This window comes from Hemicordylus capensis, chromosome 2 (assembly GCF_027244095.1).
Source record: "Hemicordylus capensis ecotype Gifberg chromosome 2, rHemCap1.1.pri, whole genome shotgun sequence".
Lineage (NCBI taxonomy): Eukaryota > Metazoa > Chordata > Lepidosauria > Squamata > Cordylidae > Hemicordylus > Hemicordylus capensis.
Genome location: NC_069658.1, coordinates 338,429,069 through 338,450,503, shown reverse-complemented (window position 1 = coordinate 338,450,503; position 21,435 = coordinate 338,429,069). Strand labels below are relative to the sequence as shown.

Sequence of the window (21,435 nt, the reverse complement as noted above, 5' to 3'; positions counted from 1 at the left end):
CCAGTTGTCTACCTTGCTGTTTAAGCTCCCATAGCTCTTCTGTATACCATGGAGCTAATTTTGAAGTGGGTCAGAGAGGACACTTAGGAATGATTGTGTCTACTGCTCTGGTAAGTTCCCTGTTCCTGTTCCAGTATCCACCAGGGCATCGACAGAATCACTGGCAGAACCAACTCCAAACTCCTCCAAGGCCCTTTGGAATCCTACTGGATCCAACAGCCTTCTTGGATGGACCATTCTAATAGTTCCACCACCCCTGCAAGGGTCAGATGTGACTGTGAGACCAACCTTAACCAGGAAGTGGTCCATTCATGATAATGGGGAAACTACAGGAGACCCCACCCACTGAACAACCCCTGATCTAAGCAAAAGACGAAATCCAGTGTGTGTCCAGCCATATCCTTTCAGTATGCAATCTAGCTACCTAGCCATTCTTTCAATTAACCATGTGGCAGTTCTCATTGTGTTGTTGACTGAATTCAGCTTGTCATTTCCCAGTGGGGGGAAACCTCTCATGCATGTCATGCAGGTAGGGGGGAGTTTTTATTTCTTGCTGGTGGTGGTGGTAATGGAGGTGTTGCAATCAGTATCCAATATGCTCAGTACATTGAGGCATTTCAACATGTGATCACTGGCATTTTCCTGTGTTTTAGTAAGCAACATTGCTTCCACAAAATGTTAATAAAATGAGTTAACAAATTCATGTGTATCTTGCTATGTGTGTGAAGCAAAGTGATGAAAGAAGTGAAATACAGTACATAATAAATTAGATCTCCTTCATCTCTCCAAACTATGTCAAAAGAGCAGGTAACATACTATGATACAGTCTTTTTAACAGGTCTACTCTGGTCCTTGACAGTTAAATATGAATATTTACCTCCTGGTCAACTGAAAGGTCAATTTTTCAATTCATTCTGTTTCTTCAATGGACCTTGATCTGAGAATGAATTATCCCTCTATTGACACTTGACTGAGTGCATGAGAGTTAGAGCTGGATGAGCATCTTCTTGTGACTAATACTCCTTGCAAATTTTGACACTTTCCCCATTGAATCATTCTCTAGGAATACATTTTTCCATTATTCAGGCAGCCCTAATGAAAATGTACTCTGGCTAATGGGCCTATTTTCTTTTTCACATTGAAATTCAAGTCACCATCCTACTTTGGCATCCTCTTTTGGCTGTGTGGGATTGAAATATAGTAGATTCAGTCTTACTGGAGGAGAAAACTGAGATGGGAGTTTAATGTTGTAATTCATTAATAAATCTGAACCATTCAGGATACATGAAGCTGTAGTCCATTTCACACACAATCTGTGTATAGTCTGCACATAGCTGATTATTTGTACACATGTCATTAGTCACATCTTACATTCAGTGCATATACAGCAATACATGGGATCTCTGCGCCACAGTTTCAAAGACGTCCAGTCCCTATGTTGACCTTTAAAATGAATGCATATACCCCCTGCTAACTTGGCAAAGAGGCACCTTTTAACTTGGTGATTCTCTTTATTTAGCAGGGGAAGAGTAACTGGCCCTATCCACCCCCAGCACAGTACTTCCAGTGACTGTTGCTGGTGTGTGTCTTATGTTTCTTTTTAGATTGTGAGCCCTTTGGGAACAGGGAGCCATCTTATTTATGTATTATTTGTCTGTGTAAACCGCCCTGAGCCATTTTTGGAAGGGTGGTATAGAAATCGAATAAATGATAAATAATAATATACAATGAAAAATTGTAAGAAGATCTGTGCATGCATACAATGTAACATATGAATAGCTCTCTTGTGTTGCATTATTTTGCGGCTCAAAAGAACTCTTACAATTTTATTAAAATTGTATGGCAAATTTGCCAGACAGTTGTGAGGGGGGAGTATCAATAGCCTTTTATGCTCTTCTCTTATGCACTATTGTGAGATCACAAGTTTCTTATGAACTTCCTCCTGTCCAAACACATTCCTTGAGACTGATTACAAAAAGCTGGGTTGATCCCTTACCTGTGATGGAAACTACTTCTATGGCAGGTGGGAAGTAGCCACAGAAGCTACAAGCACTGTGGCTTGTTTCAAATAGCTTTATTCGGGGGACTGTTCCATGAAGACATGGGGACTCTGCATAGTGAACTGCATCATTCCCCCTAATATCCCAACACACTTTTTATTCCGCTTTTATCACTTTCATCACACTGCAGCCACTTTTGTTGTTCTGCAGTGTTAGAAGAGGACAGAAGCCAGGGAACTGACTTCTTAAGTATAATGAACATACTCGCCCAGTGTGTATTGTTCCTTTGCACTCCTATTAAACTCCTCATTTTGTGTTCCTTCTTCTGTAGGGATTCATGGATATTGACCTAGCAAAATTCAAGGAAAGTGGAGCAAATGTGACTGGGTTCCAGTTGGTAAACTACTCTGACAGCATCCCAGACAAGATCATGCAACAGTGGAAGAGCAACGATGCCAGAGAGCAGCCTCGTGTTGACTGGAAGAGGCCAAAGGCAAGTGGTACTGAAAAGCGTTTGTTTGAAGTGGCATCAGGGCCACTGTCTTATTACACTCATTCAGCTGGAAGCAGAGATTCAAGCTTTAAATCTTCATAGTAAATCCTAGTGACCTTGTTCAGACAAGGTCAAGTTGGGAATACAGCTTCTTCTCTCTTTTTTTGTCTAGGGAGGGCCTCATGTGGCATCAGTACATGTGTGGGGAACTGGTAACAAAAATGACTTGGAGTAAAAGCTTCAACTTGGGTCCTCTTTTGATTTTGTCTTGCTAAGAACAAAGCACTTAAGAAACAATGAGGTCTTTCACACAGCCTCGGCTGTGTGGGCAAGCAGGCTGGGGCAGGGGGGAAGAAAGGAGCTTGCCTGCCTTCCCCGGAAGATGAATGGTGACCATCTGTGCTCCCACCATATCGCACACCCACACAAGCAGTGGCACAGTGAAGGCTGTAGCCAGGAGCAGGAGGACTTCCACACTCCCACATCCCAGAGTGCTCAGTGCCATGAGAACAGCAGCTGCCCACATTAGAGCAGCCACTGCACTCGGCGCAGATGCTTCTTCCTCCTGGCCCGCCAGAAGTGGTGGCAGGGGGGCGGCAAGGGAAGCCTTTTAACCCACTGGCATTCACCCGATCGCCTGCTGAGGTTAAGCAAACCACAGTTTCGCTTAACCTCAGCTGAACGGTGGGTTTAAAAGTCAGGTTAGGTGAGCAGGCAGCCCTGGGATCAGGCTCCATTCTGGTGCTGCACACGAGCAGCCTGGCCCAGGCTGGGCTGCCCTAGCCTGGGGTAGGCTGCTCATGAGAACTGCCTCTATGTTTTGCTGCTTTCTATAAATACTGACATAGCTTAGATCTCAATAGTGTACACACACACACACACACACACACACACACACACACACACACACACACATCATAGTGCATTTTGTGTAGATTATGTCTTTTAAAATCAGGCACATGTGTTTTTAAAAATATCCCCAGATTCAGCATCTCTCAACACTTTCCCAGTGACATTCTAGATTGGTGCTCACGTGGTCTAGACGGAATCTGAAGGCCCTAGTTTGGGAGGAGGAATATGTGAATACAAGATCAACTCTAATGACTAGCACATGTCTTCTGTCTGTTTTCTAGTACACATCTGCTCTGACATATGATGGAGTTCGGGTAATGGCAGAAGCTTTCCAGAGTCTCAGGAAACAGAGAATTGACATCTCCCGTCGTGGGAATGCTGGAGATTGCCTTGCAAATCCTGCTGTTCCATGGGGACAAGGAATTGACATTCAGAGAGCCCTGCAACAGGTTGGAAATCAAACCATACTGTGAAATGCATGCTCTTGTTTTTCTAATAAGCAATCATTACGTATCGATCAAAAAATATATACATAGGCATGCTACTTACTTCCACCATTGATAGTAAGTGACCAGGTCGAAATTCAATAGGTGCAAGCAGTTTCACCCATCACTCCTCCAGTGAAACTTTCTCCCCACCCCTGAGGACTTCCATGACCCTCAAGGACTGAATGAAGACAGGAGGAAGGATTGCCAAATTTTAATGCTCCCTGTGCTTTGTGCCCTGTGCTTCATTGCATTTCCTTGCCTGCCAATGCAAAACAAGAAGAAACAGAATATCAAGTCGCTGCCTCAACACATGCTAAACAGGCCCTCTCCATAAATGGCACAAATTCAGGTTAATTTGGGGGGTGTACTTGAAAATGTTTTGTGGAACATGCTTCCTCCCTTGACTTGGCTTAGCTCTAATTAAGGTAGATGGTGTCTGCTGCCCTTCTGTCCTTTTAGTCAGAGATGCCATCAAAGACTTGATCCAATTCTCTACAATTCTTCTAATTGCTGATACCACTTTTGGCTGAGCTCTGAGCCATTGGTGTCAATTGAAAGGGCTGAAACTGCCTCTAGAATTCAGTGCAGGTTATTTGAGGGCCAAAGCAGAATGTCTATCTACTGCAAGGTATTAGATGGGAGATTTTCTTTTGTGGGATGTTTTTGTAGATGCACAATGCTTCAGGAATTTCTGCCTGGATTGAACTGAGACCAGGGCACAGTGTGGGAGCATGATGTCTAATTTGTAAACTCAGCATAATATGTGATGTAATATAAAAAGTATCTATTACTTACATGTTGCGGAAGTTAAGGTAACCACCTTAATTTGCAATTTCCATAATTTTTAGAGCATGAGTAAAAACTGTAAGCACCTTATGCTCATCTTAAACTGAAGGGTTTTTAATAGTTTTGTTACCTCTTGATTTCTTTAAGAACAGATTGGTATAGCCACTGGGCAGCCTCCAGACTAGTATTTGTGCAAGTGAAAGGCTTTGATTTGTGCAAGGGCAGGAGTGGCAATTTTTGGTGATCCCCCTTCCTTCTACAGTCTCTTCAAGCACTGGTGGGGGGCTCAGAGGCTCTAGAGAGGAGGGAGAGAATGGCAAAAATCACCCTGCTTTCTTTTGCATGAGCTGAACTACTTCTGTTCACACAAGTACTAGGTTGAATTCTGCCCATTATTTTCTGGACCACCATCTGGGAACATCCTGTTGAATCATATGAACACTGAATATTGTATTCTGAAATGTAGCACCCAAACAAAGTTGATTAAGAAATAAACTTATTCGGGAAAACAGAACTGGAAAAAGACACAATGGTAGAAAATCCATGCAAAGACATTTGAAGAAGAGAAATGCATTTTTCTGAAGCCTATTAACTCACCAAACTTTACTTCCCTTTGGAAATCTTGAATGAGAATTGGTAACTGTACTCCATTTTTCCATAGTTGACAATCAAGACTGAGTCAAATGTGCAAAAATAACATGTTGTGATCAGAGGTGTAGCCATGATTGACTGTGGTGGGGGAGCAGGAGACAAATGTCCCTTGGTTGTCATTATCCAGGGCCGCCTGGGAGGCCCCTCACATACATACCATGGACACTCAGCTGGCAAATTAAGTACTTGCCAGTTGTTAGAGACTGCAGGGTGGCAAACTCATGCCCCAATGCTGACAGCGCCCCCTAACACCAGCACATTGGCATGCTTATGATGCCATTTAAATGGACACATCCAGCATCGGGCCCAGACCTGCAAACCATCAGTCTCTCCCAGTTGGCAAATACTTTGTCCGCCACTGAGTGCTTCCTTTCTCTCCCTAACTCTGAAAGGAGAAAAAAGAAGCATCTAGCTGGGTGAGGCCGACAGGCCACGTGTTTGTGCCTGATACATGCATGCCCCTTATGCTGATGCATGCCCCTTATGCTGATGTTCATGCCAATGCACTGAACTGGTTGTGTGACTGGCGTCATGGTGCATGGCTGGCAGGGGGCCCATCTGGAAGTGGTCCCAGGGTTGGCTCTAACTTTACGACACCAGTGCATGTGATGCAGCCCTTTAGACCGGGCATGGGGGGTGCACATTTGCATGTTTCTTCACATGAACAAAATGCATCTCAGAAAGAAGGCCAGTCCCTATCCCTTCTCCTTGCTTAGATTTCCATTGTTTGGCATGGCAGCTGAAACACTGTGTAGAGATCCTGTGCAGAAGCACAGTACTTTCTCTATGGACTTGGAGTGGTTTATTACCTTAATTACCTTCTCGCCATTATCATTTGCCACTATGTAATCTTTACTGGACTACGTGGTGGTAGAAATTCCAATCCATTGTGTGTAATCTTTTGAGCCCATAGAGATGAGCACATTATGGTAGCTTGGTTTCCTGTATCATCCTACCAAATAGGAGAGTTTAACCACACATCAGGTATAGCATGACGTTTGTGATGGAATTAGGAGTAAGATGTAACCTTGTTAGCTTAGTTGTTGTCTGCTCTATATTTTTAAATTTGGTATAGAAGATCTTGATGGATCTGCATGTGGGTTTGTTCTGATGCTAAAACTTTGGATAGGAGCAAAATACTGAAGCTCATAGCAAACCTGATCATCTTGTCAATTTCTGTACTTTTAAGGTGCGATTTGAAGGACTAACGGGTAATGTCCAATTTAACGAGAAAGGACATCGAACTAATTACACCCTTCATGTGATGGAAATGAAACATGATGGGACCAGAACGGTAAAGTTACCATCTTTTTGAAAACAGAAGGGAATTGGGAAATGAAACATGTTTCCGAAACCTTTTCTCCTCATTTTTTTAAATTGTTGGCCATTTATGTGTGTAAATAATGCTTTGTGCATTAACTGCTAAAAATATGAGTCAGTGAGATCTTAAGTATAGTTGTAAGCAGGGAGTTTATTATAAAGAGGATTTATTCATACCTTATACTAAGTATTAAAGTAGCTCACCATTCATGTATGAATAAAGTGCTACGAAAGTCAGGAAATCCTCAGAACATATCAGTGAACAGAAAGGGAACTTCATATAAGTTCCATGAATGTAATGTCACCAATATATGTGCTGGTTTTGAAATACGTTGTGATTTTTCTGTTGTATCATAAAGGCCTAAGAGGGAAAATGCAGTCATAACAAAGGGCATTATATTTCTTAAAACGTGAATACAATCAAGAAGTTTAAGTGGGTGGTTAATTTCTCACACTGCTTTGTGCTTCTCTTCACTAGTATAACATCTGGCCACTTTGGAAACTAGTGTTGTGTCAAAGGTTTGCCATAATCTCTTTATCATTACTAGATTGGTTACTGGAATGAAGATGAAAAACTTGTCCCAACAGTCACAGAACAAGGTGCAAATGAAACGACAAACCTCCAGAACAGGACCTACATAGTTACTACTATTTTAGTAAGTGTTATACCATCAAGAACATTGTCTAAAACTCCCCTCTTCTACCTCTGCACTCTCAAACATTGGGGGTTGCCTATGATTTCCTTCACTATTTGCAAGTCAATGACAGCAGAATTTAGTATTTGAAGTCGGGGAGCCTTAAAACTTTCAACTTATTTGTAACAATCACATTGATAACACTATTAGAACAAAACTAGTATATAACCAGTGATCAGACATTCATATTAAGTAATTAGAAGAGAGTATTGATCAGAAGACATCCTACTTTGTAGATATTAAATTCTTTTTCATTACTGAAATGATTTACACTTGGAGGCTCTTCACAGGATTAGTGTGAAGAGCCTCTAATGGGTTTGTGGGGAGAATGGGCTTAGCCCGCTCTCCCCGCAGACGAGCAGACATTCCGTTCTGGGTGGCTGCAGCAGCCGCCCACATAACTGCCAGCTCCATCATGGAGCCGGCCGGGGCTGGGGAGTTCAGGGGCTGCACGGCCCGGAAGCTCCAGCATGCCCTGCGCGAGTACGCAAGGCATGCTGGAGAGACACACACCCCATCCAGGAGGCTGCTTTTCAGCCTCCCGGTCAGGGGTCTACTCATGCGTAGCCGTGGCTACTCACGATTTTAAAAACTGGGTTTGCAGAGCACTCGCTCCGCAAACCCAGTTTAAGGGGAGGGTTACTTTGGCAGGTTAACCGCCTGGAGGCCACCAGTCTTGCCTGCGAGCCCGGTGGTTCTCATGGTCAGGAGAAATTGGGCTAGGCTCCCCAGTCCGATTTCTCCTGATTGTGGGAATAGCCTCATAGAGTTGTCACTTTGGGGGGTTATTTTTCCTGTGCTTTTAACAAAATCCTGGCACACAAATTTAGCAAGGTAGAAATTTTTTAGGAAAGAGGTAAAGTGATGGGAACATGTCTAAATTTACCAGACATCTGTGATATGTTACACATCAAAAAAATTTTTGACACTAGTCAGCCGAATCTAGAATAATGTGTCTAGATTGGATCACAGATTTTTGTATAGTAGTAGGTATATTCAGGTAGACTCAATAGACAATCTAAGCAGATGGCATAGGCCTGTGATCCTCACTATTTTTCAAGTGAGGAACACTTTGGCAAAAGATCTTTAATGTGAGAGCCATTTCCCACTGCACTGACCCCCGTGCAGTGCTGTGCTTTGCCCTTTAAGAGAAACTGAGCCCTCGTTCCACTGCTGTCTTGGGAGGTGCATGTGAAGCATTGGGAAGTGTAGTCTTTCCCAGCATTTTCTCCATACAGAAAATAGAGATTTTTACTGGAAAGACACTACACCTCCCAGTACTCTGTGTACAACTTCCAAGATGGCATTGGGGATAGAGAAGGCTTCATTTCCTTAAAAGGAGCCCAATCTGCAATGAGCAAAGTACAGCAGTGAAAAACGGTTGCCTCTTTACAGTGTCAAGAGAACTGTGTGGAGACTTCAGCTGAAGCTTTGCATAGGCCTAATAAACAATTAGTTGGCGGGGTCAATGCACTTAGGGTCAATGGGAGCCACCACCGGCTCCCAGGCCTTGCAGAACACTGGTATAGGCTTTAAGAAGCATGCAATGATGGTCTTCAAATTCTTAAAAGACTGACAAAGAATATGAATACACTCAATTGATCCTGAGGCAAGAGACTGTCTGCTGATATTGTAAGAATAAAAGTGCAGTTTCTGTATCAGGAAAAGTTTCAAAAACAGGACAATACTGGTGATTTATAGTAATTTCCTAGCATAACTGAGAAATCCTTAAAAGGTTAAGTGAACGTCTGACAGGAGAGACATGAAGTTTGCTCGGTTTCAAAGGGTTGTAATAGAAACTTGATAATCCCCTAGCATGTAATGATTCTCTGATATCCCTAGCAAGCAAGTGTTCCATAAACAGATACTCTCTCTAAAACCAAGTTAGATAAAGGGCCAGCTCTACAAGCAAGCAATTCCAACTGTCTCCAGGTATGCACCCCCACTGTTCCTTCTGGCACTGTCTCTAGGTATGGACAATTTTACACGTCAACTGGTTGATCATGGATATGGCTCGCAGCAATTCCTATGATTGCAATGACTGGTAAAAGCTTTGCTGTGATTTGAGATGGGAAATTTTTCATAGTTCTATTCCAATTGAAATGCTGATTTGCTATATCAATTTATATGATTATCCATTGAAGGTCCACCCATCATTCCTAAATGCTAATGGCTCCTTTGGAAGGTAACTCGCATGTACACATCTTACTAATATTCACACTATGTCTTGGGCATTGTTACCTAGCTGCATTGTTTGTGTAAACTCATGTGACCTTGTTTATGGAATTCATTTGGAATGGTGGAAGAGCACGTGGCAAGCAGATTCAGCAGTGACTCTCAAAGCTCTCCCTCATACCACAGACCTTTCATAAGGGCTACAGCATCCCACATTATGGTTCTGAATATCAGCTGAATATGAGTCAGAAAGAAATGAGCTGCATCGCTCTGCACTGTACCTGCTATCCATCAGCAAGTCCCCTTCAGTTGTATCAATGAAAGAGAGGGAAGAGACTTGAAAGTCAATGGCCATGAGAGCAGGATGTTGAGGGATACATTTGAAGGTGCGAGAGCTGTTGGATGTTGATGTGGCTGTGTCTTTGTAAGGGACAGGGTGAGCACCATAGGAATATGCTCAGGGTGGTGTGTGGTTAATGTGGAGGGGGTGGGTGGGATGCATGATGGAAGCCTAAAGGGGTTAGGGTAAGAAGGAAATGAGAGTCAGGAGTAAGCTGAGGGCAATGTTAAGGCTGAGATTTCTTTTCTTTGCTGTTGCAGTAGGAGTGGTCAACAGCATCTGTAGCTTTAGCATGGGATCTCAGGTGCTCAAAATGGATGCAGGGTAAATGCATGCCTACATAAAAGTATGAATGATAGTGAGATGTCATACAAAGTGCTGTGGCTGACTGTTCACATATGTTAGTTGTTGGGTTTGGATTCCTGCAGGACCCAGAGTACCAGCCTTGGGGTTGGGGGAGTGGGGGTGGAGAAAGATATTGGGGCGCTAGCAGAGGCTAGCCTGATTTTTGGTGACCATAAGAACCACCGGGCTCGCAGCTGAGCCTGGTGGTTCTTGAGCGGGTAACCCGCTCGAGAACCCCTGGTAAAAAGCAGGTTTGCGGAGCGAGCGCTCCAGCAAACCTGCTTTTTATTATCGTGAGTAGCCACGCTGCACCTTCGCGCTGCACCTACACATGAGTAGACCCCTGGCCGGGAGGCTTAAAAGCAGCCTCCTGGCTCGGGGGGTCTCCCCAGTATGCCCTGTGCAGTCACGCAGGGCATACTGGGGCTTGCAGGGGCCGCGCGGCCCCTGCTCCCCCCCCCCCGCTGGCTCCATTTCAGAGCCGGCCATCGTGTGGACAACAGATCCGGCTGCCCAGGGCTCCCTGCCCGCTCACCAGGAGAAACCGGATCTCACTGATCGTGAGACCCGGTCCCTTGACTGTCCAAGTGATCGAGCCTTTTACTATTCAGAAGACAATGGAGCCAGTGGCTGACATTGTTGGGAATTCTCTCTGGTAAGAGATACCCTTCTATTACAACAGAGTGCACAGAGGCAAAGCACAGCGGAGTTTGCCTAGGCATGCGTGTATGCTGAGAGTAAAAGAAACTTGGAGCCAGTTCATAGTTTCAAATCAATATAAGGGAGCCATATATAAGTTTAAATATAAGTTTAAAATCAAAACAGGGAGCCAGTGTGGTATAGTGGTTAGAGTGCTGGACTAGGACTGGGGAGACCTGAGTTCAAATCCCCATTCAGCCATGATACTTGCTGGGTGACTCTGGGTCAGTCACTTCTCTTTCCATCTAACCTACTTCACAGGGTTGTTGTGAAAGAGAAACTTAAATATGTGGTACACCGCTCTGGGCTCCTTGGAGGAAGAGCGGGATATAAATGTAATAATAATAGAAATAATAATAATAATAAACTGGTGTCAGCAAAAAGATTCAGATATTTATTAAAAAAGCAATGAGTATGTGGAGTACACAGTTAACAATCAATGGCGAGACACTTGGACAGGTTAGCATTAGAAGAGGCATTTTCCAAGGGGACTCACTATCCCCTCTCTTGTTTGTAATCGCCATGACCCCGCTTTCACAAATACTAAACAAAACAGGCATCGGATACCAAACATCTAAAACATCAAGTAAAGTCAGCCATCTGCTGTACATGGACAATCTGAAGTTGTATGGAAAGTCCCAGTCAGAAATCGAATCACTGCTAAACACTGTCCGTATATTCAGTGGCGATATAGCAGTGGACTAGACAAGTGTGCTGCATTAATAATGAACAGAGGGAAAATAAGAAAAACAGAAGGAATAGAACTGCCCAATGGAAGCAAGATCAAGAACCTGGAAGAGAAAGAACATTACAAATACTTGGGCATTCTCCAGGCTGATAACATCGCACACACTGAAGTTAAAAGAAAAATAGGAAGTGAATACATCAGGAGAGTTAGAAAAATCCTCAAGTCCAAACTCAATGGCAGGAACACCATACAAGCCATAAACAGGCTATACCTGTTATCAGATACACTGCAGGAATAATAGACTGGACCCAGGCAGAGCTAGAGACGCTAGATCGTAAGACCAGGAAAATCATGACCATCAATCATGCTCTGCACCCCCGCAGTGATGTAGATAGGCTATACCTCCCTCGCAGCTCAGGTGGAAGAGGAATGCTGCAAGTCCATCAAACAGTAGAGGAGGAGAAAAGAGGCCTTGAAGAATATATCAAGGAGAGTGAAGAAGATGCACTTCAAATGGTCAATAATGCGAAACTATTCAACATCAATGAAACAAAACAGGCCTACAAGAAAGAACAAGTTGTAAAAAGATCGCACAGACTGACTACAAACAAAGGCATGACAAAGTAGCAGGGATGATACACTAGAACATCTGCAAAAAATACAAGCTACCTGTAGCCAAAAATTGGTGGGACCATAAAATTGAAAAAGTTGATGAAAATGAAGATGTAAAAATATTATGGGACTTCCGACTACAAACAGACAAACATCTGCCACACAATACACCAGATATAACTGTAGTCGAGAAGAAAGAAAAACAATTCAAAATAATCGACATAGCAATGCCAGGGGATAGCAGAATAGAAGAAAAAGAAATAGAAAAAATCACCAAATACAAAGGTCTACAAATTGAAATGGAAAGGCTGTGGCAGAAAAAGACCAAAATAATCCCAGTGGTAATTGGTGCCCTGGGTGCAGTTCCAAAAGACCTTGAAGAGCACCTCAACACCATAGGGGCCACAGAAATCACCATCAGCCAATTACAAAAAGCAGCTTTACTGGGAACAGCCTATATTCTGTGACTATATATATAACAACAGCAACAATACTGATAATAAAATTCAGCCATCCCAGGTCCTTGGGAAGGACTCGATGTCTGGATAAAACAAACCAGTCAATAACACCTGTCTGACTGTGTAAAGAAGAAATAATAATGAATCTTTATTGGAGAACTCCATTCTAGATAGGAAAGTGGAGAGATAGAATCTCTAATCTAGCTAGCTAGCTGGAAGCAGACAGATGCTGTCTGCATCTCTGTGTGCACATGCTGCAGAGAGAGGCAAGCGTGTGTGTTAGGTAGAAGAGGAAGAAAGGGAGGGAGGGAGGCAGGAAGGAAGTCCCTGAGAGTAGCAATCTACATATCAAAGGGATAGTGCCAGAGCAGTAGAGAGGAGGAATGACCAATATCTTGACCCCTCTAGCCCTCTGACTCTAGTCTGTCCCCCTCTGTCATTGAGGCATGAGGTAACACAGAGTCCTTCACTTCCAACAGACATGAGGGGCAGTAATCCATCAATGAGTTCAGAGCTACATTGAGTCAGGGAGCCTGCAGAGTTGTTGCATAGGCATGAATTACGAGATCCTTCCGCACTTTTTGAGGAGGATCAAGCAGCCCTTAATGATATGCGGGTGGGGAGGTTAGCAGGGATGGGATGTAATGTGCTATGGCTGTGCATTTAGATGTCTTACTTGTTTTATGCAGTGTTCCTTTTCTTAAAGGATGCACAGTGTGAACCAAGTGATTTAAACAAGAATCAAAATAAGTTGGCTTTAGAACACTCACAGCAATGCATTTTGATGTCCAATAACTAGAAAACTATTCTTTTTTCTCTTCTCAGAGGACAACCATTGCACTATCCTTGAGGGAAGGGAATCATGCCACTCTGTGTGCTTGCTGCACACAGTACACCCATAGGCATATGCTGTGGAGGGCATCTACAGCGATCATGATTTTGATGAGAAGATGTTGTAACAGTTTGGTTTTAAAAGAAAGGAGAACACATTTGTACAACTTACTTTTCTAATAGATTTCAAAAAGCTGGTTATTCTTTTGTTCAATTATATTTAATGTTCAACTTTTTGAATTGAAAAAGCCAATTGACTAGGGTTTTTTTTCCCGTGTGTGTGTGTGTGTGTGTGTGTGTGTGTGTGTGCACGTGTGTGGGTTTGCAACTATTTGTGTGTAGAGTGACTTTCAATTTCTAGAAGTAACCTTTCACCCCTAGATTTTCATTATCTTTGGGGTCCAAAGCTATGGATTCTGCTATGAGCTCTGCTATGTTGCCCTCCATTCTTGTTAGCATTCCTGACACCTAGGTAGATGGTTCCTACCTGCGAGAGTTACTTTGAAAACCAAATCCATAGCCATCTTTGAACAGGAACACACACACACACACACACACACTTGCATGGTCTTTGGTTCCTTGACATTGTTTCATTACATGTTGCAAGAGGAAACAATATCATCAACCTGTTGATTCTCCTGCTGTGCACAGTGGTTGCTCTCTTCTTAAGGGTGTCTTCTGTCCTTCACTATGACACCATAGTGAGGTCACTAAAGCAGATAAAAGAAATTAAATAAATATGGGTTCTCAAGCCAAGATATTGACCTCCACCCACCCCACCAATCACAGCAAGAACTGGTGCAACCTACTTCAGTAACCTAGAGACACATGTGAACACACATATCTTCACCTCCCTGTACCACTTCCCTACATTGCCTTACATGGACTTGAAGGAACCTATTGTAGTGCCCATCCCTCCCCAGGTTTAAAAAGAGGAAAATTCAGAAGGATGTGTGTGTAAGTTCTACACTATGCTATCTGTCATAACCCTCTCACCAATGTGCCTCACGCCATCTCCAAAAATCTCATGGGATTTTGCAAGCTTTTAAAAGTGATCTGGTTCAAATGAGTTGAAATATCATTACCACCACTCCAATGCAAGATTCTCCGATTGTTTCCCTTTTGCTAATGTAAACTGGCCATGTCCTCTACCATTTAAAAAAAGAATGCAGAAAAGAGGGCTGGAATCTATCCAACCGCTGGTAAGAATCCTCAAGCTCCAGAATCAATTCTGATAGATACTGAATGCTAGGCTTGTGCAAATTTGGATTTGAAAATTCAGATTTTATCTGAAATTGCTCAAGATCGGTAAATATCAGTAAAATCTGAATCTGGTTTTATTTTTTTTTTTTTTCTTTTTAAAATTAGATTTGTAAAGTTGTAACGATGAAAATGCGGGGGGGACCACTAAAAACCACTGGTTGGTCCAGAACCTTGAAACATGGTCCCTCCTTGGACCATCATTCCACCAGCATGTGGAGGAATCTGCCCTTTGCCTTCATGAAGGAGAGTCTTCTGTTTCAGAATTTTTTCTGTAAAGTTCTGGCTTGAAGCAAGCAAAATCCATTTTTACAAACATTTCCAAAAATCACCAAATATCAGGGGATTCACCAATCCTGTTAAAATTCATTACATTGGGCTTTGACTTTCTACCCCACATGTGTGACAAGTTTCAAGGCTCTAGGACCAACCAGTGATTTTTGGTGACCCCCCCCCCAAATTTCCCAATTGACCACTATGGGGGGAGGGGGGTCCAAATTTAAGTCAGAATTCAGATTTGAATTCCAGAACTGATATCTCATATTACCAGAGCCCACTGAATCTTAATCCAATATTGTCAAATTTGAATCGGGTCTAATCCGAATAGAATTTTCTGAAAGAGGACCAGGCCTACTGAAATACTATAAACTCCTAAGACGTGTTGATGTAGAATTCTGTGCCATCCCTAGACATATGGGAATGGCTGTGATGGCCTGATCCATGTGTTACAATTGCTCATGTCTGAGGACTGTTGGGACTGTTCAGATATCAAGCACAGTGTCTTAGGTTAGCCAATTACAAAGGCTACATTTGTGTGTTACATTCTTTAAATGATATTCATTATGATTTGGATGAAAATGCAGTTGGGATCGTAATGTTGCCAGGACTGTTTCTTTCATCACTGTTGATATCAAGTCTTGGCAGAAACACCAATTTCATGTTTTCATCATCAGGGATAACTGCCCTGTGTGCTGGATCTGTTTCAGGGAATGCTGAACAGCCATCATGCCTAGAATTCCTAGGCATCTGCACTACCATGCCTCCTTGGGCAAATACTGGAATGGCAACTTATAGAAAAGGAGCTAGAGCCACATTGGGGTCATTTAGGAATAGATAGCAGGAAGCCCATCCTGTAATCTAGCCACATGATGTGTTTATCCTTCACCTGATTTGCAGTCAGGAGAACGCAGTCAGGTAGAAGGGAATGAGATCCTGAATCCTATTGGGGATGGCTGGGTGGATCTAGATCAATACATCAGATTGGCACTATTTGAATAGAACTATGAAGTTCAGGCATATGGAATGTTCAGCTTTGCATTGGGTTTGGGGGGTTTCCTTTTGTGTTCACAATGAATAAGTTTTCTTCTTAGCCATCTCCATATTGGCGTGGCCCCTCAGGCCCTGCTTTGCCTCCAAATCTGACCCTATCTTCACCCCCTTTTGTCTCAAAATGGGAGAGTAGAAGGAAGGAGTTTTTCATCACCCCCCCCCAAATCTTCATCTTCCCTTCCTTGGGTGGCTTCATCTAGCCCAGGAAGATGCCGCTGCTGACCCAACTTGGGTGTCTTCCTTGAACCTTGGATCCAACCTTCTCAAATAAGCATCAGCAGCACTGACATTCAAATGCCTGCCGAGATACCATTCCTACTTTCAGTATAAGGTCTCACAAAATTCCCTTGAATGGCAGTGGCAGTGGCACTGCCCTAGTGATGCTACTCACTGGCTCACACTGCAAACAGCAGTAACCCTCTCTCTTTCTGCCTTGACTCCCAACCCCTGAGCTGATAGACTTTCCTCCGTGGCTTTGCCTTCCTAGTTGTTGGTGGGTAAGTTGGGAGATGTCCAAGTACAGTTGTGTATATCGGATTGGCTCCTGGTTGGAGGTAAACTCTTTGGGGCAAAGTCTTTGTGGGTCTCCTCCCATGTGAATAGGTCCTGGCTTACCTTGCCATGGGGAGATTTGGTAGCTTATTTTACCCTTTGTCTCTGCACAGTCTCCTTTTCCTCTCCTAGACAGCTTCCCCACCAGCGGATGGGAATTTTCTCCTGGATGCTGTTAGGAACATAGGGAGCTGTCTTCTACTGAGTCAGAACATGGGTCCACCTAACTTACTGACTGCACTGACTGGTAGCAGCTGTCCCAAGGCAGGAGTCTCTCCCAGTTCTGCCTGCAGATGCCAGGGACTGAACATGGAACCTTCTACATTCAAAGGAGATACTCTGCCACTGGGCTACAGTCATTACATCATTACCATGATCTGGACAGTTCAGGGATCTCTAGTGGGCCTTCTGATTACCCTGGGCTCTCAACAACTGCCCAAGGGTGCCAATTCCTGATGTCAGATCTGTGTTGTATCATATATTTTTTAATGTCAGCTGAAAGAGGTTATATACAGCTTCTTTCCAATAGATGCTAGCATGAGTACTGATCATGTTCATTTTCTTGTGGGATTATACAACAAGCAATCCAGAAAGCTGAAACCTAGTTCTGTAACTTGTTCTCTGCCTGTCAGGAAGCCCCGTATGTGATGCAGAAAAAGAACAACGAGCAGCTAAATGGAAATGACAGGTATGAAGGATATTGCGTAGAGTTGGCTGCTGAGATCGCAAAACATGTTGGCTATGACTACCGGTTGCAGATTGTTGCTGATGGGAAGTATGGAGCCCGAGATCCTGAAAATAAATTATGGAATGGCATGGTCGGGGAGCTAGTATATGGAGTAAGTTCCAGCTCTGATCTAGTGGTTTTAAAACTGTAACATTTAATGATGCAAGAACAACCCAAAGTGTATTATTCATTGTAGAAGGTTTCAGATGATTTTGCACCGTCACTTGCCATTTCTGTCCAGTTGCTGCGTGGCTGATCATTATTCACCAATCAGAGCAAGACAAATATTTAAATCTGCACCAGTAAATGTGCTGTATCACTAACGATACTGTACACCTGGCAAATAGCCACTTAGCTGAACCATTTGCAGGCAATTGAAATTATCGGTGTCAGTCATTTGTTAGCAGCAAAAGCATCTCCCGCTGGAAATAAATGACCAGGCATCACGCCAGCAAGAGACTCTTCTTTTTGGCTTGTGCAGTCTTAAGGCTTGTTATCATTGTGTCATTTCTGAATAGTAATGTTTAGTAAGGCGTTATAGAATAGAGATGTCACAGGTCCTAGTCTGTGGCATCAGTTGAGGGATCATACCACTAGACTTGTTACGGGGAGAAATAGACTGTTACTATCAGGAAAAGAAATAGTACAGGGCTCCAATGGGATTATTTTTTATGAAATAATGACAGTAAAATCAATCTGCCCAATCCAATCAGTAATGGCAATAGATATGGAAAAAAACAGAGAAAGAGTCAAGGCCAATAGAATCTCTGCACAAAATATAACTTGTATTTTTCAATACTGAAACTGGATATTTGGGCATTTGCTGTTGGGTTTGTTTTTTGTTTTTACAAAATTCCCTGGTTCCTAAAAAGCAAACTTTATAGCAGGAAGTCAAGATCGCTCTGGTGTATAAAAAAAGGAGCATGAAAATATTTGTTTAATGGAAAACACTCCATAGCAAAATCTTGATACATTCTGGGGCTGGTGCACTGCAGATCTTCCAGACATGCCTAATACCGACCTCTTTTCCCTTTCAGAGAGCTGACGTGGCCGTTGCGCCATTAACCATCACTCTAGTGCGAGAGGAAGTTATAGACTTTTCTAAGCCATTTATGAGCCTGGGCATATCTATCATGATTAAAAAACCACAAAAATCCAAACCCGGAGTCTTTTCCTTTCTGGATCCCTTAGCTTATGAGATCTGGATGTGCATTGTTTTTGCCTACATCGGAGTCAGCGTTGTCCTCTTCCTGGTCAGTCGCTTCAGCCCTTATGAGTGGCATAACGAGGAGCTGGAGGAAGGACGTGACCAGCCAGCCAATGACCAAACAAATGAATTTGGGATCTTTAATAGTCTTTGGTTCTCCTTGGGAGCTTTTATGCAACAAGGATGTGATATATCACCAAGGTGAGTAATTTTCTTTAAAGATGCAGACTTTGCAGGGAGTTACTGCATGCTGTGGGATATTTCTCTTTCTTCTTCACTTCTTCCATATGTAGTATCCCCTTCCCAATGTAGTATCTGAAACTAACCCTTATGCTTGAATATACTGAAGCATTGGACTGATGCCTCAGCAACTTGTGTCATCCTGCTGTGTCATCTATAGTCATCTAGCCCATTTTAAATGGTTGTGGGTGTTTATTTTTGTTTTGGTTTTTTTGTTGGCTTTGGGGGTCAAAGCACCTTTCCGAACCACTGTATGCTTTCTTCATTTTTTCCTTTGCTGTCACTTCCCCCCACCACCACTGTTGCAAACTAATCAGTAACGATCAAACAATATTCCCAGTTTTCTAAGCATAGTTAGAAAGGCCCAAGACATGATAGCACAGATACAGTATGATCCTCATATTTATTTATGTAGCTGCATAACATCTGTAGTCCATGCAGAAGACTGCTTTATTCAGTGTATTTAAGAGTGACACGTATATTTTTGTTTTGTTGTGCACTCATCCTTCAGGCAACAATTTGTGTGGGGAAAATTAAGTACTGTAAAAAAAAAAAGTAAGCATTCTGGAACTGTTTAAAGAGGATTCTCTGAAAACAGTAGACACTGCATCAAACAAAATGGTTGCTCTTGGAAAGTGTAACTGTTAGGTAATATTATTCTTGATTAGTTGAAAGTCAGTGGCTGATATTCTGCTTAGCCTTAGAGGGCAGAGCAAGAGCTCCATCCTGTAAAGAGAGACTAAGCTAACTGCAGGTGAAGCTTGGCTTACAGAACAGCACAGGCAGTGGAGGAGGGAACATGATTTCCCCTTCTCTCCAATCCCCGCAACAGCCCTTTTCATGTCCAGGAACACTCACAGACATATTTTTGGATGCAAAAAGGACTTTTGCATGGGAGGATAAGCAAAAACCACTTCTCTCCCCCATTCTGCTGGCACTGCTCTGCAAGCCAAGCCTTGCCTGATTAGTTTACTGAATCCTTTGAGGATGGAACTTTTACTCTGCCCTTGTAAGACTATGTAGCAGGGGCGTAACTATCATTAGGCAAGGGGAGGCGGCTGCCTGGGGGCCCCCATGCCTCAAGGGGCCCCCCAGAGGCAAGTCACATGACTCCCCAACACCTGCATAGCTTCGGTGCAGTGGAAAAGCCAACCCCAAGTTCAGAGCAAAGTCGACATGCATGCAGCAAAGTCCTTGTCTGCAGAAGCAACTTTGAGCAGGGAGCGCTCTTCCCCATGGGAGGGTAGAGGGACGGGGTTAAAGCGAGGGAGTGGAGTTTTCTAGAGAAGCTGGCATAATGGGGATGTGAGTGTGAGTGCACTATATATTGTGAAGTGTGTGTGTGCATCAGCGAGGGGCCCATTTTTAAATTTTGTCTCTGGGCCCACTCCAGCCTTGTTACGCCCCTGCTATGTAGAATGTCAGCCACTTTTAGGAATGGCACCTAAGCATTCACCAAAGACATCACATGTTCAGGGGAATAAAATGGCTGAGACTTTGGAACCAAAACAGTAGAGGATCATTTTGCAATTATCTATCTAGGATTTTGCAGCCTCGTATATTAACATATGTGTTAGAAAACACCATGGACATCATATTTCGAACAATCTAGACAACCTCCAAACTAGGACAGGATCAGATTCAAAGACCATGGTCATAATTCAAGAGAAGAGACATATGCATCAGTGAGTTTAACCTTATGCAGGTTTTGGTGTTTCCTATTGTCAAACAAAAAGGGATATATTTTTGTCTTTAGAACTGATTTCAAACTCTACATGTTCAGTACTGCTAATCAGTTATGAGTTTTGAGAGGTTCTGAGGATGCCAAGCCCTCCCATTTCTAGATGCTAGGAGATAGGGTGGATATTGATGAATCTGGAAGAAAGGCATATACAATATTTCAATATATTTCAGGGTTCGTATAGCATTAGACACAAAACTTTACACATCATAAGCATAATTTGATTAGGTAGCCCCTTTGTGACAATTCAGAGAGACCATGCCCACAAGTCCTTCTGAGACATCAGAGCAGATCAACCAGTGGCATGGAGAAAGGGCGGGATAGGTAGACAATGAGGAAGTGAAAAAAGGATTGTCAGGAAGGAGGTCCAGTAGTGTGCATGGTTTGTTACAGACATGGCCCATTTGCGTTTGTGTGTGTGTGAATCTCTGGCTTTGTCAAACTCACTTTGGAAATCTAGGAAATGGGGGAACACAGGAATTCTACAGTGGGATCAGTCTAGAACCAACTCAGGTTCCCCACTGCCTCAGGTCATGTTAGGGTTATGCGTGCTCGTGCCTGAGGTCTCTAGGCCGGGTCATGCATTGATGATGTCATCAGCACATATCGGGATTTAGAGGCAGGCCTCCATGCCTGCTATGGCCTTCACAGCACTAATTAGGACCTCCCTGCTAACGATATATCTCTGGGAAAGGGAGGGCCTGACCCATGTTGTAGAGCAGGGCTGCTCAACTTCGGCCCTTCTGCAGATGTTTGCCTACAACCCCCACAATCCCTGGCTATTGGTTACTGTGGCTGGGAATTATGGGAGTTGTAGTTCAAAAACAGCTGGGGGGCCTAAGTTGAGCAGGCCTGTTGTAGAGGCTGTAGCAGATCTGAGGCCCCGGATGCATGTGCACATTCAGAGCTTGGTGCAGACTGTTTCTGCACAAATCAGGCCCTTACC

The 21,435-nt window shown here is 43.3% G+C and overlaps 1 protein-coding gene across 7 annotated transcripts in view; it reads left to right on the top strand.

Moving 5' to 3' along the window:
• GRIA1 (glutamate ionotropic receptor AMPA type subunit 1) overlaps positions 1 to 21,435 on the top strand; it is a 299,136-nt gene that overhangs the window by 212,156 nt on the left and 65,545 nt on the right. For all 7 annotated transcript variants that reach the window (XR_008314540.1, XR_008314541.1, XR_008314542.1 and 4 more), the window contains 6 exons: positions 2,332 to 2,493; positions 3,627 to 3,794; positions 6,460 to 6,564; positions 7,139 to 7,246; positions 17,207 to 17,413; positions 18,339 to 18,709. Coding sequence is in view for 3 of the 7 variants with exons in the window: in XM_053288235.1 (XP_053144210.1) it covers positions 2,332 to 2,493; positions 3,627 to 3,794; positions 6,460 to 6,564; positions 7,139 to 7,246; positions 17,207 to 17,413; positions 18,339 to 18,709 (1,121 nt within the window). In the remaining 4 variants the exon portion in view is untranslated. The remainder of the gene's footprint in view (positions 1 to 2,331; positions 2,494 to 3,626; positions 3,795 to 6,459; positions 6,565 to 7,138; positions 7,247 to 17,206; positions 17,414 to 18,338; positions 18,710 to 21,435) is intronic.